Source organism: Chondrus crispus, genomic scaffold (assembly GCF_000350225.1).
Source record: "Chondrus crispus Stackhouse genomic scaffold, scaffold_374, whole genome shotgun sequence".
In the NCBI taxonomy this organism is placed as follows: domain Eukaryota; phylum Rhodophyta; class Florideophyceae; order Gigartinales; family Gigartinaceae; genus Chondrus; species Chondrus crispus.
This window is the reverse complement of record NW_005179267.1, coordinates 52,923-69,449: the sequence shown is the minus strand read 5'-3', so window position 1 is coordinate 69,449 and position 16,527 is coordinate 52,923. Positions and strand designations below refer to the sequence as shown.

General features: G+C 52.0%; 6 protein-coding genes; 2 read left to right on the top strand and 4 right to left on the bottom strand.

The window, feature by feature from the left end:
• Positions 1 to 2,367: 2,367 nt before the first annotated feature.
• CHC_T00000928001 (hypothetical protein) lies at positions 2,368 to 4,524 on the top strand. XM_005718147.1 is given in 2 exon segments: positions 2,368 to 3,474; positions 3,475 to 4,524. 1 exon segment carries the CDS (start codon positions 2,368 to 2,370, stop codon positions 3,472 to 3,474), a length of 1,107 nt encoding a protein of 368 aa, XP_005718204.1. The 3' UTR covers positions 3,475 to 4,524.
• A 1,994-nt stretch (positions 4,525 to 6,518) lies between these two features.
• On the bottom strand, positions 6,519 to 7,427 carry CHC_T00000927001 (hypothetical protein). Its single transcript, XM_005718146.1, has one exon. The coding sequence runs from the start codon at positions 7,425 to 7,427 to the stop codon at positions 6,519 to 6,521; it is 909 nt and encodes a 302-aa protein (XP_005718203.1).
• A 327-nt stretch (positions 7,428 to 7,754) lies between these two features.
• On the bottom strand, positions 7,755 to 9,269 carry CHC_T00000926001 (hypothetical protein). XM_005718145.1 is given in 2 exon segments: positions 7,755 to 8,117; positions 8,118 to 9,269. 1 exon segment carries the CDS (start codon positions 9,267 to 9,269, stop codon positions 8,118 to 8,120), a length of 1,152 nt encoding a protein of 383 aa, XP_005718202.1. The 3' UTR covers positions 7,755 to 8,117.
• A 4,553-nt stretch (positions 9,270 to 13,822) lies between these two features.
• Positions 13,823 to 14,017, bottom strand: CHC_T00000925001 (hypothetical protein). Its single transcript, XM_005718144.1, has one exon. It carries the CDS (start codon positions 14,015 to 14,017, stop codon positions 13,823 to 13,825), a length of 195 nt encoding a protein of 64 aa, XP_005718201.1.
• A 146-nt stretch (positions 14,018 to 14,163) lies between these two features.
• On the bottom strand, positions 14,164 to 14,844 carry CHC_T00000924001 (hypothetical protein). The gene has a single exon (XM_005718143.1). The coding sequence runs from the start codon at positions 14,842 to 14,844 to the stop codon at positions 14,164 to 14,166; it is 681 nt and encodes a 226-aa protein (XP_005718200.1).
• Positions 14,845 to 15,155: 311 nt separating this feature from the next.
• CHC_T00000923001 (hypothetical protein) lies at positions 15,156 to 16,460 on the top strand. XM_005718142.1 is given in 2 exon segments: positions 15,156 to 16,301; positions 16,302 to 16,460. The coding sequence occupies 1 exon segment, from the start codon at positions 15,156 to 15,158 to the stop codon at positions 16,299 to 16,301; it is 1,146 nt and encodes a 381-aa protein (XP_005718199.1). The 3' UTR covers positions 16,302 to 16,460.
• The last annotated feature ends 67 nt before the right edge of the window (positions 16,461 to 16,527 follow it).

Here is a 16,527-nt window from a genome sequence, read left to right as displayed (position 1 = left end):
CAGTACTTGTGCCTGGGCCGTCACATGTAAAGACTCCGTGTTGGATGTTGACAGGGCTACATATCGCGGGTGTCGAATAGTGTCTGTCCGTGGTGTGGGGACAAGTGGAACCTCCTGGCGTTCCACCATCGCAACATTTCGTATGATTCGCAATCATCCGCTCAAGGACAATTGCCCATCTCCGAGTTCCCACCATTGACTGCGCTGCCCATATGCTGATCCGAGTCTCCCTGCCAGTAGCATGTCCCCGCTCTCGAAATCCGGCGCTGGAACCCTTTGGGCGGACAGAGTCGCTCTCCTCTCCATAGTTCCCAGTACCCTAAAACGCCTGGCCGCGAAGGCACAAAACCAACTTTTCGCTTGTCACAGCTCTTCAAGTTTCTCGCTGTGTGTTTATAGACCTGCGGCAACAATACTGCGAGCGGCCCGACGTGTCCAGCTTAGAGTTGAGGGATATTCTATATTCATCCCCAACAACGCCAAGCAAATCAATGGCCCTACGCACCGGATAGTAAAAACGGTTGCTAGGTCTGAGCGTGAGAGACCGTGGCCTTAGAGTTACTGGGTTTGGAATATTCGAACAGGAACACTCAGGACCATATACATTCGTTATGTCTCTTTCAATACGGTCCATGGACTCTCTTGTGACTTTCTAGAGTTGCAGGATGGTACTACTGTATACACGGGGGTTTTCCGCTGTATGCAAACCTGCTATTATCGGCAACATGCAACGGGCCGGCAAGATTCCGAGACTTTGTCTGCCTTCTCCATTGGACATGTCGCTGACAACACTGGGGAATCTGTAATCCGTAGAGCACCTAATCTTTACCTGAAGATTACAGATACGGCCGAATACATCCTCACCGACGCCAGGCTGTTACTTTTCACGTTTTTCAAGCACAAAACAAAATGAAAAGGCATGAATGCCATATTTGATTGTGTCCAACATTCCTGTATTCTACGGAGTCTTGCATGGTGACCTTGTTCCACTCATTATAGGGGTGTCGGTGGATGGACAATAACAGCGTGTGAAGCTCATAAAAGAACCGTACTTTTGGTATTGTGTCTAAAAAGCGCGGTTGTTAGAAGCGTACGTACCACTCGGTCCAAGCAAGCTGCTCGAGCGGCCGCCAGTGTGCTGGAAAGGGCTTGTACGGCACAGCACGACATACGCAATGCACGGAATGGAGCGTGTGCATAACCTGACATGGTTACCACGTAATGGAATATCATAAGAATTATACTATTCCAAAAAGGCGCCACAAGAGCATTCGATGGGGCACAATCGACCAGTCCTTCTGGCTGTATCTTTGCATTATTTCAGATACATCAGATAATATCCGATTAATATTTGATGAGTGGACAGAGAAGGCGCGGAAGAAATGAATGTTGAAGGGGGGTCGCCGAAAAAAGAGCAGGCTACGGTACCAGCGATAGAAAGAACTTTCATCTACATTCTTCTGCGTGCGTCTGCTGATGGTCTCAGATTATTCGAATGACGTTGGTGTAAACGGCCGCCCTCTCTTGTTTAAAATAAACCGGGCACAATCATGATCCGTTATCACAAAAAGATTCAGGTTCGTTTGCTTCCTCGGATCCAGTGAGTCGAGATTTTGTGTAGATACTTCTCATCAAACAAACATACTCGAGAGAAGGAAGGCAATCGAGAGGAGCGTGCTCTTGTAATTTTAACGTGAAGGAAAATGCCAATGAGGTGCAGAAATTTGCTTGCATCTGATTGCAAATTTACGTATAATCCCAGAAAGTATACTGGTCGACTCTAAACTTGACTATCCGTTTCCTTGGGTGGCCATTCTCTCATTGAACGCAAAAAACGATACTCGTATATTCGATGGCATAGAGGGCTAAAAATGCACCAATGCACATATTAACTGATACTGCTTCATCGAGTGGACTCGCAACATCCCCTAAGCATGTACACCCAAATCCATATCCAATTATAAACTAAAGAGGACGGCCAAATTCAAGCTTTATTACTCTTCCTCGTGTGTCGCAATTCTAGTCAGGGTACTCTGGAAGCCATGCGTAGAGAAATATGGACAACACTCATGGGTAACCTTCGTCTCTTCAAAAGGGAGGAGTTGGTTGAGTAAACGAGAATTACTCAAGCCCCACTGGATGCTGCTACATCAGCATCTTCCAGTGCAGCCTACGTTGGATGTGCCCTCCCGATGAATGAAGCTATGGAGCCATTTACGCCGCTTTTGTGTTTTGAGAGGTCAGCGAGAAGACTGCGGTAAAGTGAAAAATCATATTTCGTGTTCATGAGAGGCTCTTTGAAATGGCTTGCTGTAAATATTTCTGTGATCTAGAAATTTGCCCTCATCGTGACTGATAGATTAGGGTATGGGAAAAATGTCAAGGTTCGTCACTTTCGCCGCGTTTCCAGCGTCGCGCTTTGAACGTTCTCGATTGCTCGTTTCGAAGACCTGTTCCACAAGAATGTCAGGCCAAGTTCTCGTGACGGGAGCTACAGGGTTCATTGGATCGCATCTGGTACCGATGCTAGTGTCGTCGGGCTATACCGTGCACACGATTTCACGTAGAGAACCAGAGGCAAAGACACCTGGAGTGTATCATCACATCGCAGATGTAACCGATAGTGCTGCAATACAGCGCATAGCTTCATCGTGTGACTGGTTTGCAGTTTTGCACTTAGCAGGATTGATCAGTTACACATCCGCGGACGCCAAAGCTATGGAGGAAGTAAATGTCACTGCCACCGCAGTCTTGCTAAAACATGTTATTACCCACTCGCCGGCAGCCCGCTTCGTGCTTTGCTCGACAGTGGCCGCAGTTGGATCCAATAAAAGCCCGGATGAGGCCCCATTAACCGAGGACGCAGCATGGGACAAAACGGCAGAGAACGTCGGATATTTAAGAACGAAAAGGAAGGCAGAGGAGATTGTGCGAGCAGCAGCGAAGGATGGTCAGCTGAAGGCCACTGTCCTGTGCCCAAGTAACGTGTATGGGGCTGGAGATGCGAGCAAGTCGAGTAGAAAGACACAAGTTAAGGCCGCCAACGGCAAGTGGCCGCTGTACACAAGAGGCGGTGTTAACGTTTTGCACGTGCGGGTCCTTGTAGAGATGTTCAAGAAAATATTGGAAGTGCAAGCAAATGACCCGATTTGGAGGGGGGAACGTTGGTTGGTGGTTGGCGAAAACATATCTATCCAGGAAATGCTCTCCACATGCGCAGAGTATGGAGGGAACAAGCGATATGCGCCTTGGTTGTGCTTGCCGATATGGGTTCTGTGGATGGTCTGTGCGGTGGGGCAAATCATGGGGTCAACAAGCTTCACGTTGGACCGTTTCGCGGTTGCAACCAGGTATCACTGGTTTAACGGGGCAAAAGCGCGTGACCGGTTTTTACTGGAAAGTGTCTCAGCACGGGAGGCGTTGAAAGATTCGGTAGATTGGATGCGTACGAAAGGCATGGTCAGTCAACGGTGATGGCACCGGGCGCCCAGGTCGGTTCCAAGACGAGGACAAAGTGAGTGTCTCTAATTTTTATCGGCAACCGTGAGGAGAATCACCTGTCTTTGGTGCAATGGCAGGCTCGTTCGATAATTTCACTTTGAACAGCTGCGATGGCGAGCGCAACACATCGCAAAACATGTTCGATAGCGACTTCGTTCAAGGTGCGAATCTCGACGGGCCAAGAGGTGTTAGTTTCGTTAAGGAGTGCGTCGTCCTGTAACGAAGCTTGCAGCTCGGATATCGCGCGTGCGAACGTGCGCGACACCGCGCGCAATTGAGTGATACCTATTGCTGTGACGTCTGTGATGCGTTCTGCTCGCTCGTTCCAAGGCGCGGTGCGTTGATCACCCTTCTCAAGACAGCGGAGAGTGCTCGCGCATATCTTTGTCGCAAAAACGGCGAGCAACCTGCTGTCATCGACTATGAGGTCCGCTCTTCGCTCTGTGGATGAGCGGCCATTCTGTTTTGTCTCGTCGATGACTGCATTTGCGGCCGATGCGGCATGTACATAGGCAGAGTGGTTTTCCGTGACGCTCGCTTTGGCCATAGAATTAACCCTGCGTAGAACATCGTCCAGAAAGAGTTTGGCATCTGCCAGCTCGGAAGCAATGCGTGTGCCTGAATCCATAGACTGCCTCATTTCGTTCTGGGCGTCATCTCCAATCTCCTTAATGCGGGCTACGCAGTCTGCACCGCCGTTTTGTTCGAAAATGACTTTGAACTGTGAACGCAGCATGTAGAGGCGGTCTGCAAGCGCGGGGTTTTGGGAGGTACGGTTGTCAGACGTTTCGGCGTTTGTTTGGGGATGGTGTGGTTGTAAAGCGGGCTGTTCGGCAACAAGCTGATGATCGGGTGGAGTTGGTACGGCGTCGACCCAGTTTGCATGGTGCCGCATTGCGGCCGCGACATGCTGTTGGTTGGGCTGGCAACAGGCGAGGGCAAGGCCGGAGGCGGAGTCGTCGATAGGAAATTGTGAGCACCAGTCGTGTAGGCTGTATAAAGTAGGCTCCTTGCCTTCGACGATGTCAGTTGCATTTGAGGAGGAGGGCGTGAGGTCATCATACTCGACGTCGTCAAAAACCGTTACGGCGGCCATGACGGCTCGTCTGAGGGCTGCCCATGCTTCCGATAGAAAGGCGTCGGCAGCTGAGGGCATGAGGTTGTAGGAGTGCACGGGGTCGGGGCTCTGTTCGGCGGAGTTTGCGCTATTGACGAGGGGACGGGGGCGGGTCGGGGAAGCTGCCAACGCAGCGCCGCCCACAACAACGGTGGCCAGAGCAGCCTCTGCGGCGCCGACACGCGGCGGTAGCCACATGACGGTCAGATACAGCGCAAAGTTGGACGAGGATTAGAGAGCGAGGACAAAGTGGGTTGGGGAGGAGGCGGAAGCGGGGGGATGGCGTTCAGTTGGGAGTGGATGGCGCGACACAAGAGTGGCGCAGGGTTGCAGGCGCTCATGGCGGTTTGGGCGGAGGCACGTGCCGAGGAAACAGACGGTGCCTCGCGCGGGAACGGCGGCGTTGGCGGAAGTTGTGAGGAGTTGATGGTGTTGTTCGGGACATGTCAGGGAGGGCAGGCGAGGGGATTGTTAGGGAATGGAGAATGAAGAGGATGCGTTATTCATAAAAAGCACTACGTGTACAGTACTGCGAGATGCATTACTCAGTGAGTCAGTCAATTACAATGGGATGAAAGTAATTTGACGTGAGGTAATTGCGAGCAGGAAAAATCTGAATTGTGGCTCAGAGATTTTAACTGCCGCTGCGTGCAGCCGTGCAGCAAGCCTAATCCGGTCAAGGGTTATGGATCGGGATTCAGCTCGGCAGATCCCCGAGATGCTTTTGTGGACGAGAGCCTTCCTCTCCCGCCTAGCCTTGGGGTACCTTCTAATATAGGTAAGGCGGCTTCTCCGCACCTTCAACAGTCTCTATCCTCATCGCATCGCCTCCACAACGCCCAACCCCGCCCACCGCCATGAGTCCCACTCCTGCCTTCACCACACCGGCCCCGGCCACGACTTTCACGTCCTCGCGCGCCGCCGTCACCTCGTCACGCCCGCCGCTCCGCGTCGCCACTCGTCCCTCCGTCGCATCCGTGTTCATGCAATGGAACCCGTTTGCCAAGAAGCCCGAACAGTCGACTGATGCGGAAACATCCTTCATGTCTCCCCAGCCGGGCGAGCCCGGCTCCGCCCCGCTGCCGAAGGACAGTGCAGCCTCCAAGTCACCCGCCAAGGCCGCGAATGACCTTCCTGTCGTTGCGGGAGACGACGACTCGAGGGTCAAACGCGGTCTCGATTTGCTGAAGGAGGATCTCTTGAAGAGCGCCCCAGAGCGAGCGGGCGTTGGCAGACAGGATCGGGACGCGCTCACCATGAAGCCGGTCGCAGGCGAGCCAGGCTACAAGCCGCCTAGCATTGCTACCGTCAAGGTGTCGGCCCTGGGCATTAGTCCTTTCTCGGATGATAAGAATTACGTCAGTAATGTTGGTGGCGTGGAAGCCGTCAAGCAAGCCGCCATTGACTCCAAGGCAGGGAAGAGCGCAAAGCAGATCAAGAAGGAGGTCATGGACGCCGTGAACAAAGAAAATAGCATGGTTGTGAAGGACAAGTTTACCGAAATGAAAACCTTTAAGCCGCCTACTAGCACACCGAGCGCCTTTACCCCTACGCCGGTCCCTGCTACCCCGAAGACAACAGACGACCTTTTGCCCAGCTATCTTAGACCGATTCCAGAGGATACGCCGAGAAAGGGTATGACCTGGAAGAACTACGAAGGTCGCTAGCCTGTGCCGCTTACCTCGGTGTCAGGTGCGTCAATTTGTGTAGTTGCGTCGGCCGCCCGGGTGCCTTTCCGTATAGTTTTGAGATAAGGGATTGCGTCGTTGCGTCGTTGCGTCATTGCGTCGTTGCGTCGTTGCTGTATCAGCTATGGCAGTTAAGAAACATTTTAATAGTTTTGCTTCAAACAGAGCCTTCTTTGCGGTAGAAGGTTTTGGTCTCTCACAACTGTATCTCTTCACTTGGCAGTTTCTTCCCACTCATGTGCCATGCGCACAACTTCTCCGATAATGACGACGGTCGGGCTCTTCAGCCCAACCTGCTCTACTCTAGCGGCCAGGTTCTCTACTCTGCCCCAGACCACGCGTTGGGCAGCTGTCGTCGCGCCCTGAACCGCCACTGCTGGCAGGTCTTTACGCGCCCCTCGCTTCTGCAACGTCTCGAGCGTCGCCCCCATCTCCCGCAATCCCATATAAACCACGAGCGTAGAGCCTTCCGTTACCTGCGCAATCTCAAACTGCTTATCCCTCCCACTATGCCCGGTGATCAACCGCAGTTCCTCAGACACACCGCCGTGCGTCAATGGAAAACCAAGACTCGCTGCGGCACCTGAGGCCGCCGTCAACCCCGGCACCACGCCCGCCTCAATCCCTTTCTCCCCACGCAAATAGCTCAATTCGTCGCCCAGCCGCCCGAAAATGGCGGGGTCTCCGCCCTTCAGCCGCACAACTCGCTTGCCCAGAGACGCGTGGTACGCGATTTGCTCCTGTATCGATCTCTGGCTCCCCGTCCCGAGATTTCGCCCTTTTCCTACACACACCTTCTCCGCTGAGGGGTTGATAAAGGAGAGAATATCGTCGGAGACGAGGCGATCGTAAAGGACTACTTGAGCGGTCCGCAGTAAGTGCACGGCTTTCAGCGTTAGTAGCCCAGGATCGCCGGGGCCTGTGCCTACGAGGAAGACTTGTCCGCGCGGCGCACGGAACTTGTTGTTTGCCGCTGAGGCATCGGATGGGACGCTGCTGGCCGGCGGAGTGAGACAGGTGGTTGGTCTCTTGCGATTTGTCGATCGGCATCTGGCAGGTGATGATGACGGCAACTGCCGAGGGAGAAATGACGCTGCCGTGGCGAAAGCAAAGATACGCATGGGAACACGATGCGGGAACGCCGCGATGAGCGTTCGAAGTCCAAAGATGCTCTTGGCAGCAGGTGGATCGCCAGTGCAGCCCGCGAAACAAGCGTGAAATGGAGTAGTGAGTACAAGTACAGAAAATCATTTCTTCCGTCTTCGCAACCTCGTCAAAGAGAATAATGTGGACTCGTCGAGCCTTCTACACCAAAACTTTTCCAGTAGTCTCAAACGCTCCGCCTTTAGCAGCGCCATCTCTTTTCGGAAGGCATGATAAGGAGCTGCAGTGCTCTGCAGAAATTTCTTGACCGGAACCCAGGTTCTGCAGGAAGAGAAAAAGGCATGTTTACAAGATATTCGCGCCTGCGGCAGGGTGAGGCTTCTTGAATTTTACAGGTTGCACTGTTTTTTCGCTCCGTTAAAGATACATGTTCCCGACTTCTCTCGCAACTCTTCGGTACGAGAAGACAAGATCTGGTGTCTGATTGCGACTGACTCTCGTGTTTCAAGCACGGAGTGACATCTGGGCGAATTCCACTTGTAGCCGCGAAAGCGCTCGTATTGTATATTGATAGATAGCCTCTACCTCCAGTCCGGTTAGGTCAGACTGAAAAAGATTCGGCAAAACTCGCTTGAGTTCCTGATCCTGATCGTCCAGTACACCATGTCCTATCATGACAAAGAATGGCCGAGTGCTCGGGCGTATTATCACATTCGCTCACATGCTTCATCGTCAGATTCTGAATCGAACGGACTGTCGTAGCCGAATCTGCTCAGGAGAATGTTTTTTGTCTTCGGCGTGGGCTTCTTCCCGAAATTCGAGATTAAAACTGATCCAAAGTCACTCAGGTTCAGAGACTTGCTTTGAACAGATACTCGAAAGGGACGCAACGTGCTTTCGTCAAGCAGAAGGAAGTAGAGAGCAGGAAGCCTACGAATTGCATCCGTTGCAGAAATGCGGTAGATCAGTCCAGGCATTGTCGCAATGATGTTATCTCGGAGACATCTTTCACCAAGATGATCGATATAGTTGCTCTCCTCCAGATATTTGAACACATGCGGACAGAAGGCCTCCATCGTCGCAAAGTATCCCCCCATTGTAAGTCCTGCGCAGTCAAGTACATCCAGGATTTGTACCCGATCTCCAATTCCGCAGCAGAGTTTATATAAACCGTTATCTGTTATCGATGACAACCCTCGAAGGGTGAGGGACATGATAGCCTTGCATTCAACGCCGAGAGCGGCCATGCCAGAGTCGGACAAGTTTTTGCAGTTTGAAAGAACCATAGTGCGAATAGACCCCCCAAGTCTTGAGACAAGGTATTCAATAGCGGCGTCATCGACAGCTGCGATAGAGCCGATATCCAGAAACCTGAGATGCGGACAGCGGTCTGCGATCGCATGTATTGAGCGCGCCGTCAGCTTGTTGCATCCGTGCAAGGCAAGAAACTGCAGGCTTCGTCCAGTGTTTTTCGTCAGCTCGAGGACAAAGTCATCTCCGATGTCAGTATGTGACATGTCGAGTGAACGCAACCTGGAACATTGCCGTGGTATTTGTGCAAAGGCCCGTTTTGAAATTGCTTTGCATCGGCGGAGGCCTAGTCTATGGATACCCTTGCCGTTACCTTTGCAAATGGCTTCCAACCCACGATCATTCAATTTTCCTGAGACCCACAACTCGAGGTCGTGCATAGAATGTCTCCACACGTCGTACAGTGCGTGACATGTTGTTGCCAGTGGAAGACTCGCTTTTATGCTTTCTTCTGTGATTATTTTCCTACTTCCTTCTTTAGCTGGTGTCATCACATGGGTCATGATTCCAACAAGAATGTCTTCCGACAAATCGAGAAGATGCAACATCCTTTCCTTGCGTGGACGTTTCAGTGGTGAAAAAGCGTGGACGTGACAGCTATCGACGGGACCCTGATGCCTTGGGCTCGGGAACGGTGCTGTTCTCTTACGACACAGGACACCAATCATGCAGGGATCGCTCAGTAATACCTGCCGTCCAACAGCAGCTCTCTTTGGAAAACTAGACCACTCACTGCAGATCTTTGTGCCTTCTTGTGAAACTCTTTGCGACGTCTGGGAAATGTTTGTAGTTTTCGACAGCGTAGTAGAACAATCTGGTGGTTGACTTGAGGAAGGAGGTATCGCGGGGTATTCCGGAGGGAGCAAGATGGCCTTTCTTGGCGTTTTGTGAAGTTGTCTTTGTGGAAATAGATTGTCCTTAGTTGGGGTATATCGATGGCGCTCGGGTAGAGCAAGGCAATTGTCAATAGAAGTTTGCAAAAGGTTAGTCTTTCGTTTTGCAGCGCGAGGGGGCTTAGTCTTGAAGTATTGCGTGACCACATTTTTGAGAGGATACATGGGTACAAATTGTTCTGCGGATGCGCATTCGTTATCGACCGGTGTTTAGATTGCAAATCGGACCTGACTGGAGCGAGGCGACACGTGGGATTGAGGTAGGGAAGGCAGGAGTGCGAATTAGAAGGCCAAAACGTTAGGTGAAGAGGTTTTGTGTTGCGATGCAGAAGACACGATAAAAACAAGAAGTATAGGGATAAGAAGGATATGTGTAAAGCAAAAAGTTGATTCAGCAGTGAAAGGATTATCCCAGTATTCAAGAGTGAGAGTCGAGGGACAATTGCGGAATGCAGACCAGTTGATGACACAAGGCGGGTGTGTGGGAATAGTATGGGACGGGACAAGTGAAGGGATGGACCGGGAAGAAGGATGGAGGGAAGAATTTTGCGATTGTTGCGTGCAAGGGAATGATGTGTTCGGGGAACGGACGTATACATGAACAAGTGACGCGGGCCATATTTGTGAAGTAGAAGACTGTCTCTGCTAAGGTGATGAAGTGCAGACAGGGACCGGGATGTGAGCGATAGTGGTAATTAGAAAGAAATTGGGGTTTAAAAAGAGCGAGGGGAAGGAGTGACAGCGAGGTCGTAGGGGAGAGTGGAGTGGTTGTGTTGGTAGGAAATAATGAATTTGAGGATGGGTATGAGGGACTATTGAGGACTGGAATTCATTTGTGGGAGTGGAGGGGCCGACTGGGAAGAGATAATGGAATGAAGTACGTTGAAGTGAGCGAGTTAAAACGGTGTTGGACAAAGTGATAATGTCGCAGTGGCACTAGAGGACAGGCTTTCTCTGCTGAGCAGTCGCGTTTACAGTTGTGCGGGAGAAGACCCTGCAAACCATTGTGTCTGTCCGAGTTTCAGAGGCCAGGTGATGCAAATGTGATGCGTGCGAAACAAAATTTTCGGATATTTTAGAGGCCCCAATTGGTAAGTCTGTGCTCTGGCGTCTTGTGATTGGATGATTCGCGGTTTGCACCCCTTTGTACCGCCGCCTTGCCACGTCTCTTCGCCATAATTGTACGGCCGGTAGTCCGGAATTACGTCACGCTCCTGCAGCAAACCAAACCCTTGCATCTACATGCATCACATTCCCCGGGAGAACGACGACAGCTATTTGTTTCCCCCCCCCCCCCCCCCCCCCCCCTCTATAACCCGAGGCATCCACCCATTCGTTGACGCCTGAAAGTGATGTTCGCATCAGCATCCCCCTGGCTCCCCATCTTCAACGCCGTCCCAATTAATGGTCTACGTGTACTGGCTCTGTTCACTTTCACAAACAGATGCAATCACATGACGTGATCAATTCCTTACATTCAGGCCTAATTCCTGCCCCAAAACAATCCAATCTGCCTTAATATTATCCCCTCACCCCCATTTAGGCGCGTGAGTAGACTGTTGCCACGGCTTTTCAATCATTTACATGGCATCAACGACAAATAATACTTCATCACAATTCTCTTCAGACTATACACATATAATTGACCACCCGTCTTCTGTTTGCGAAACGAAGTCCTCTCGGAGAACGCCAGGTTGTCTCCCCCAATCCTCCCCCAATCAGTTCATTCACCAGAAATGACCCATTCACCATTGAAATATCCTTTCGACAGTAGCAGGCATTCCTTCACCTCTTCCAGGTACTTTCCCGACAGAGACTCGTGTTGCGTGCTGAGTTCGTGCAGTCGTTCTCTCTGTCTATGGAAAACTTCACTACACAAACGTAACTTCTCCAACTGTGTCCTGAGCAATTGATCCCCATCTTTTTGTGCTACAACTTTTGACTCGCGTCGCATCTCTATCAAGTCTTCTTCTCTACTCAAAATGATGTCGCGACGTGTGTCGAGCTGCGATTCGAATATCCTGCGCAAATCTTCGTACTCATTCTTAAGGTTCTTGGCGCGAGACTCTATCAACCACTCTTCGTTTCTGGCAACTATTAGAATCTCCTCGTTTCTGTCTCTTTCCTCTTGTAGAGAAAGCAGTTCCTTCTGTAACTTGAGCACATGCTCTGAGAATAAAATTCTATATTTTTCGATGCAGGCCATGATGCCTGCAACTTCATCAGCTGGGAAAGTTTTCCCTACGAACGTGTCATGAGAATCTTCCTCAATGTTTAACTGTAGACTCGTTTCGTCCACAGGGACCCCCATATTGCGTGCTTCTGAAAGAGAAATGACCTTCCTCCCGTAAGCTTTCAGTCCTCTCTCTAATCTATCAATTGCATCTGCATGTCGATTTTTTTCTGCCTGAAGTCGCACTCTTACATTCGCACAGCTCGTCCTGACCGTGCGAAGATCATCTTGTAACAAATTCTTCTCCGATAAAGTCTTCTCAGCAATAATTCCACCCCTCTTTTGCTCGGCAATACAAGCCACCAACTCGCTCTTTTCTTTCCCGAGCAGTTCAAGGTGATATTGTTCGTTAGAAATCTGCTTTTCTATTTCTTCCACCCTGTCCACGAGTTGCCTCTCATGACTGATAAGCAATGGAATAAGCTGCGAATATCTGTCAATGTTAACTTGAAGGGAATCAACATGCTCAAGAATGAGTTCTAGTGGGCTTTGTTGAATGTTTAAGGCGCGCAGTGTGTTCCCCAACTCACGACAATCTGATTCAAGACTTTCAATTACACTTTGTCTTTCCAGGTTTTTAGAAACGAAAAAACGCATGAGCTTTTTGTCAAGGTCTGGGAATGTGTCCTCTCCATCAAGAAAACGGACGTAGGCTTCTACCGTATTTCCCAAAATAGCGTAATTTCTCTGTGCAGTCGGTTCGTTGTGACGTTTCCTGTCTTCTTCGTGCTCCCTCATATCAGAATACTGCACCAAACCCATCAACCATTTTAACACCCCAAGAAGTATGGGTCCAGTATGCGGGGAGCCAATGGCGCCTAGGGCGCTTTTCGGGATCGAGAATGGGTAGCCTACAGCTCCAAGAATTGCAGGGAGTTCTTCTTTCATCTTCCTTTGAAAGCTAAATGTTGGATCGATTTCCTGAATCAAGAACTTGAAAATTTGTTCAAATTCGGCGGCGTTAGGACTTACTAACATCTCTGGGACAATGCCTGAACCAAACCCTTTGTTCTTGAGAAAGAAGGCGAGTAGCCTGGCAGATTCCTGAACATACTTCCTGTCTGCCCATGGCCTCGGGTCAGAACGTATTCCTGACCCGCCTGTAGGAGAGTGTGATAGTCCTTGGATAGGCGAAATGCGTGTTCTTCCTCGCGAGCTGGAGCGATGATGTGATACATAAGTCGGACTCATCCCTAGTCTTGAGGCCATCGTAGTGGTTGAACCAGTGATATCTACATGGTAGGTGGGGCACCGGGAGGACTGGGTGCTGGTGCTATCATCGTCGTGCAGTTTCCGGAATTTGGACCTATCCTGGGAGAAAGAAGCTGCGCAGGTGCTGGGCATGCTCTGTCCTAAAGATGCCCTCTGAAAAAACATCCTTTTTTATGCTGCATGTTCTATTAGGTCAGAAAACAGCTTGTTACGAAAGCAAAAAGCTGGAAAACTGATGGGCGGCATGTCGAAGCCGTTCAGAGCGCGTAACCGTAAAGTCGCCCATGTCCTGACAACCGTGGAGGGTGAACATGTGGAATGACAATTTCGTTTTAGGATTTTCGAACTTGGGTTTCAAATCAGGTTGCTGCTGGTCCTTCGCGACTCTGAAAAGACCGCTTCGTTCAGAGTATATAGAGGGTCGCAAAGTGCATTTCTCTCGAGCATCGTAAAGCAATAGAACCGAGAGGCACCACGAGAGAACATATAAGCAGATTGGGGGAGGCTGAAAAGTCCCAAAGCCAATCGACATTCCTACCTTCGGGTAGAACAAGTTGGCAGCACTCGAGAACACTTGCGTTTTTTTCTGTTTCCTTTAAAGAACAACCAACATTATTGTGCCCAGTGAAGTAGACCGGCGCATGTCTTCAGTGCTTTCGCTCTCGCAGGACCGCGAGGACATGGGGTGACTTATCTTGACTTCAGGTCCAGTAAAATTGGGAAACAACGAAGTATCTAGCTAGTAGATACATATAGATACTATCTACAGCACGAATTGAAGCAGAGTTTTGTGTGCTTTTGCTTCCGCGTAAACGAGGCCAAAGTTTACGACGGAGCGCCATGCTTGAAATAAATAGTAAGCCCGAGCATGTGCAAAACCGTAGATTATGGACACATGGTAAGATTCAGACGCGATCGTACGGGAAGAAGATAAACAGAAAAGAAAATGGTGCCGCATGAGCACGATGTCTTCCGAGGAATTGCAGTTGTAGCCAGCCGCTGTCGAAAATGCCAGACTAGGTGTATACTAGACCGTTCTAACCCAAGATGCGCACCAGAGCTACTGCCTTTCCCGAGCTAGCCGCAAAATCCGCCCTTGTGGGATCAATGAGCATGGTTATTGGTGCCAAAGTATCTGTCGCCAAAGTCACCGACACTCCTGCGAATGTAGCACTTCTGAGTAAGACCCTCGGCCACCGCGGCAGTACAAAAGGTAATCTTGGGATGCCTATGGAGCAAATTGCTTATCCCTTCAGGAGCGGCGACCACATTAACAAAAATGATGTTTTCCTCCTTGACGCCCGCCTCGAGCAACTTGCCAATCGCGGTGAGGGCGCTCCCCCCTGTGGCGAGCATGGGGTCCATTAACAGCACGTGCCTCTCTGCGACATCATGGGGCAGCTTTGCCAGGTAAAACTTGGGCTTGGCCGTCTCCTCATCCCTCTGAACGAGGATCTTTCCCAGCCTGACGTTCCGGCAGCAAGACCTCAACGCGGTCTCCATGGCCTCGCCGGCGCGGATGACAGACACGCCGACGATCTTACCCGCAAAGCAGACGCCTTCTGCCGCCTCGTCGTCGACGGCCGTGATCACGCGCACGGGGTCGACGGGGAGGAAGTTGAGAGCAAACTCGACCATGATGCGGTTGACGCGGTCGGCTGTGAAGACCCAGTCGCCGCGCTGGGAATGCTTATCGCATAGCGTGGTCATGAGACAGCGCAGTTGGGCCGTTTGGGCGTGCACATAGAGCTGCGGGTAGGTTGTGCCGTTGACCGTGTGGCCCATGTTGGTTGGGGGACAAGAAAAGGCGGGTTCGAGCGTGGTAGTTTCAAAGGGTTGTGGACATCAGAGGTGTGGTGGAAGTTAGTTAGGCATCGTGAGAAGGCAGAATGAAAAGGATCGGACTGAGAAAGGCACTGGCAGTCTCAAGTGAGGTGCGGTATTTTTGATGCCGTACAGTAGTATTTGAAACGATCACAGATGTTCTCCCTTCCGATAACACGCCACCCTTCCCCCGCCCCCCTCCCCCCCCTCCCCCTCCTTTCGCCTGCCCCTGCCCCGCAAATACCGCAACCCGACAACCCCTCGGCGCCAGCATGTCCGCCTGCAACTTTTGCATCGCTTTCAACTTTGTGACGACGGGGGTGCGCCTCTTCCGACTGGCCCCCCCTCGCGGGCCCTCTCCCAGACAGCTTTGCCACCCGATACGACGGCTGCATAACACCGCCCCCAACGGCGTGCCAGGGACCCCGCGGCGGACGATTGTATCGGCAAGTTCGAGCCCCCCCAGGGAAAGAAAGGCGGCGCGGCCGAAGCGGGCGCGCAACACAGCGAAGGGCCCGCTATCACATGTAGGCTCCTTCACGCCTGCGATCCAATGGTACCCGGGGCACATCGCCAAGGCGGAGCGGACGTTGAAAGAGTGCATTAAGATGGTGGACGTGGTGGTGGAGGTGCGCGATTGCCGGATCCCGCTGGCGACGGCGCACCCGGACGTGGAGCGGTGGATAGGCAACCGGACGCGGATCCTGGCGATGAACCGGGCGGACTTGGCGCCGGAGGTGGCGCGGGCACAGTGGAGAAAGCATTTAGTGGAGCAGGGGGAGAAGGTGCGGTTTATTAACGCCAAGCAGGGCCGCGGGGTGAAAGAGCTGAAGAAGCTGGCGATCGATGCGGGGTCGTTTGTGAACGAGAAGCGCACACGGAAGGGGTTGCTGCCGCGCCCGGTGCGGTGTTTAGTGATCGGGTACCCGAACGTGGGAAAGAGCGCGCTGATCAACCGGCTGGTGGGGCGGAAGGCGGCCAAGTCTGCCAACAAGCCTGGGGTAACTAGAAACTATCAGTGGGTAAGGATCTCGGATACGATCGAACTGCTGGACATGCCGGGGATCATCCCGGCCAAGCTGGAGCGGCAGGAGAGCGCGGTGCGGCTGGCTATCTGCGACGACATTGGGCAGGCGGCGTACGACGCGCAGGTGGTGGCGGGGCTACTGGTCGAGGAGCTTAAAAGGGTGTGCGAGGAGTATGACGGGTACTTTGAGATGCGCACGCTGGAGGAGCGGTTCAAGGTGAGCGCGGACGGCGTGAGCGGGGAGGAGTTTGTGGCGCTGGCGGCGGAGAGGCTGTACCAGGGCAACATAGAGAGGACGGCCGTACGGTTGCTGACTGAGTTTCGAGCGGGCATACTGGGGCCCGTGGCACTGGAGAAACCAGAGATGGGCGGGGAGGCGGAAGGACAGTGAAGTGGAGAGAGAGGGAAACCCTGGTCGGAGGGTGGGCACCCTTTGCGCACGCACGTGCAAGGATAGCCGTACTGATAGGATTGCCAGTAGCATGGTAGTAGCATGGTGGTGGCATTAATTGGCCCACACCGAAAAATCGCTCCTCAGCGGCCCTATTTGCGTCATCCTGACCGAGTCCGAAGACGAGCTGGAAAACATCATCTGTATGCTTCTTCCCGCCTCCCCC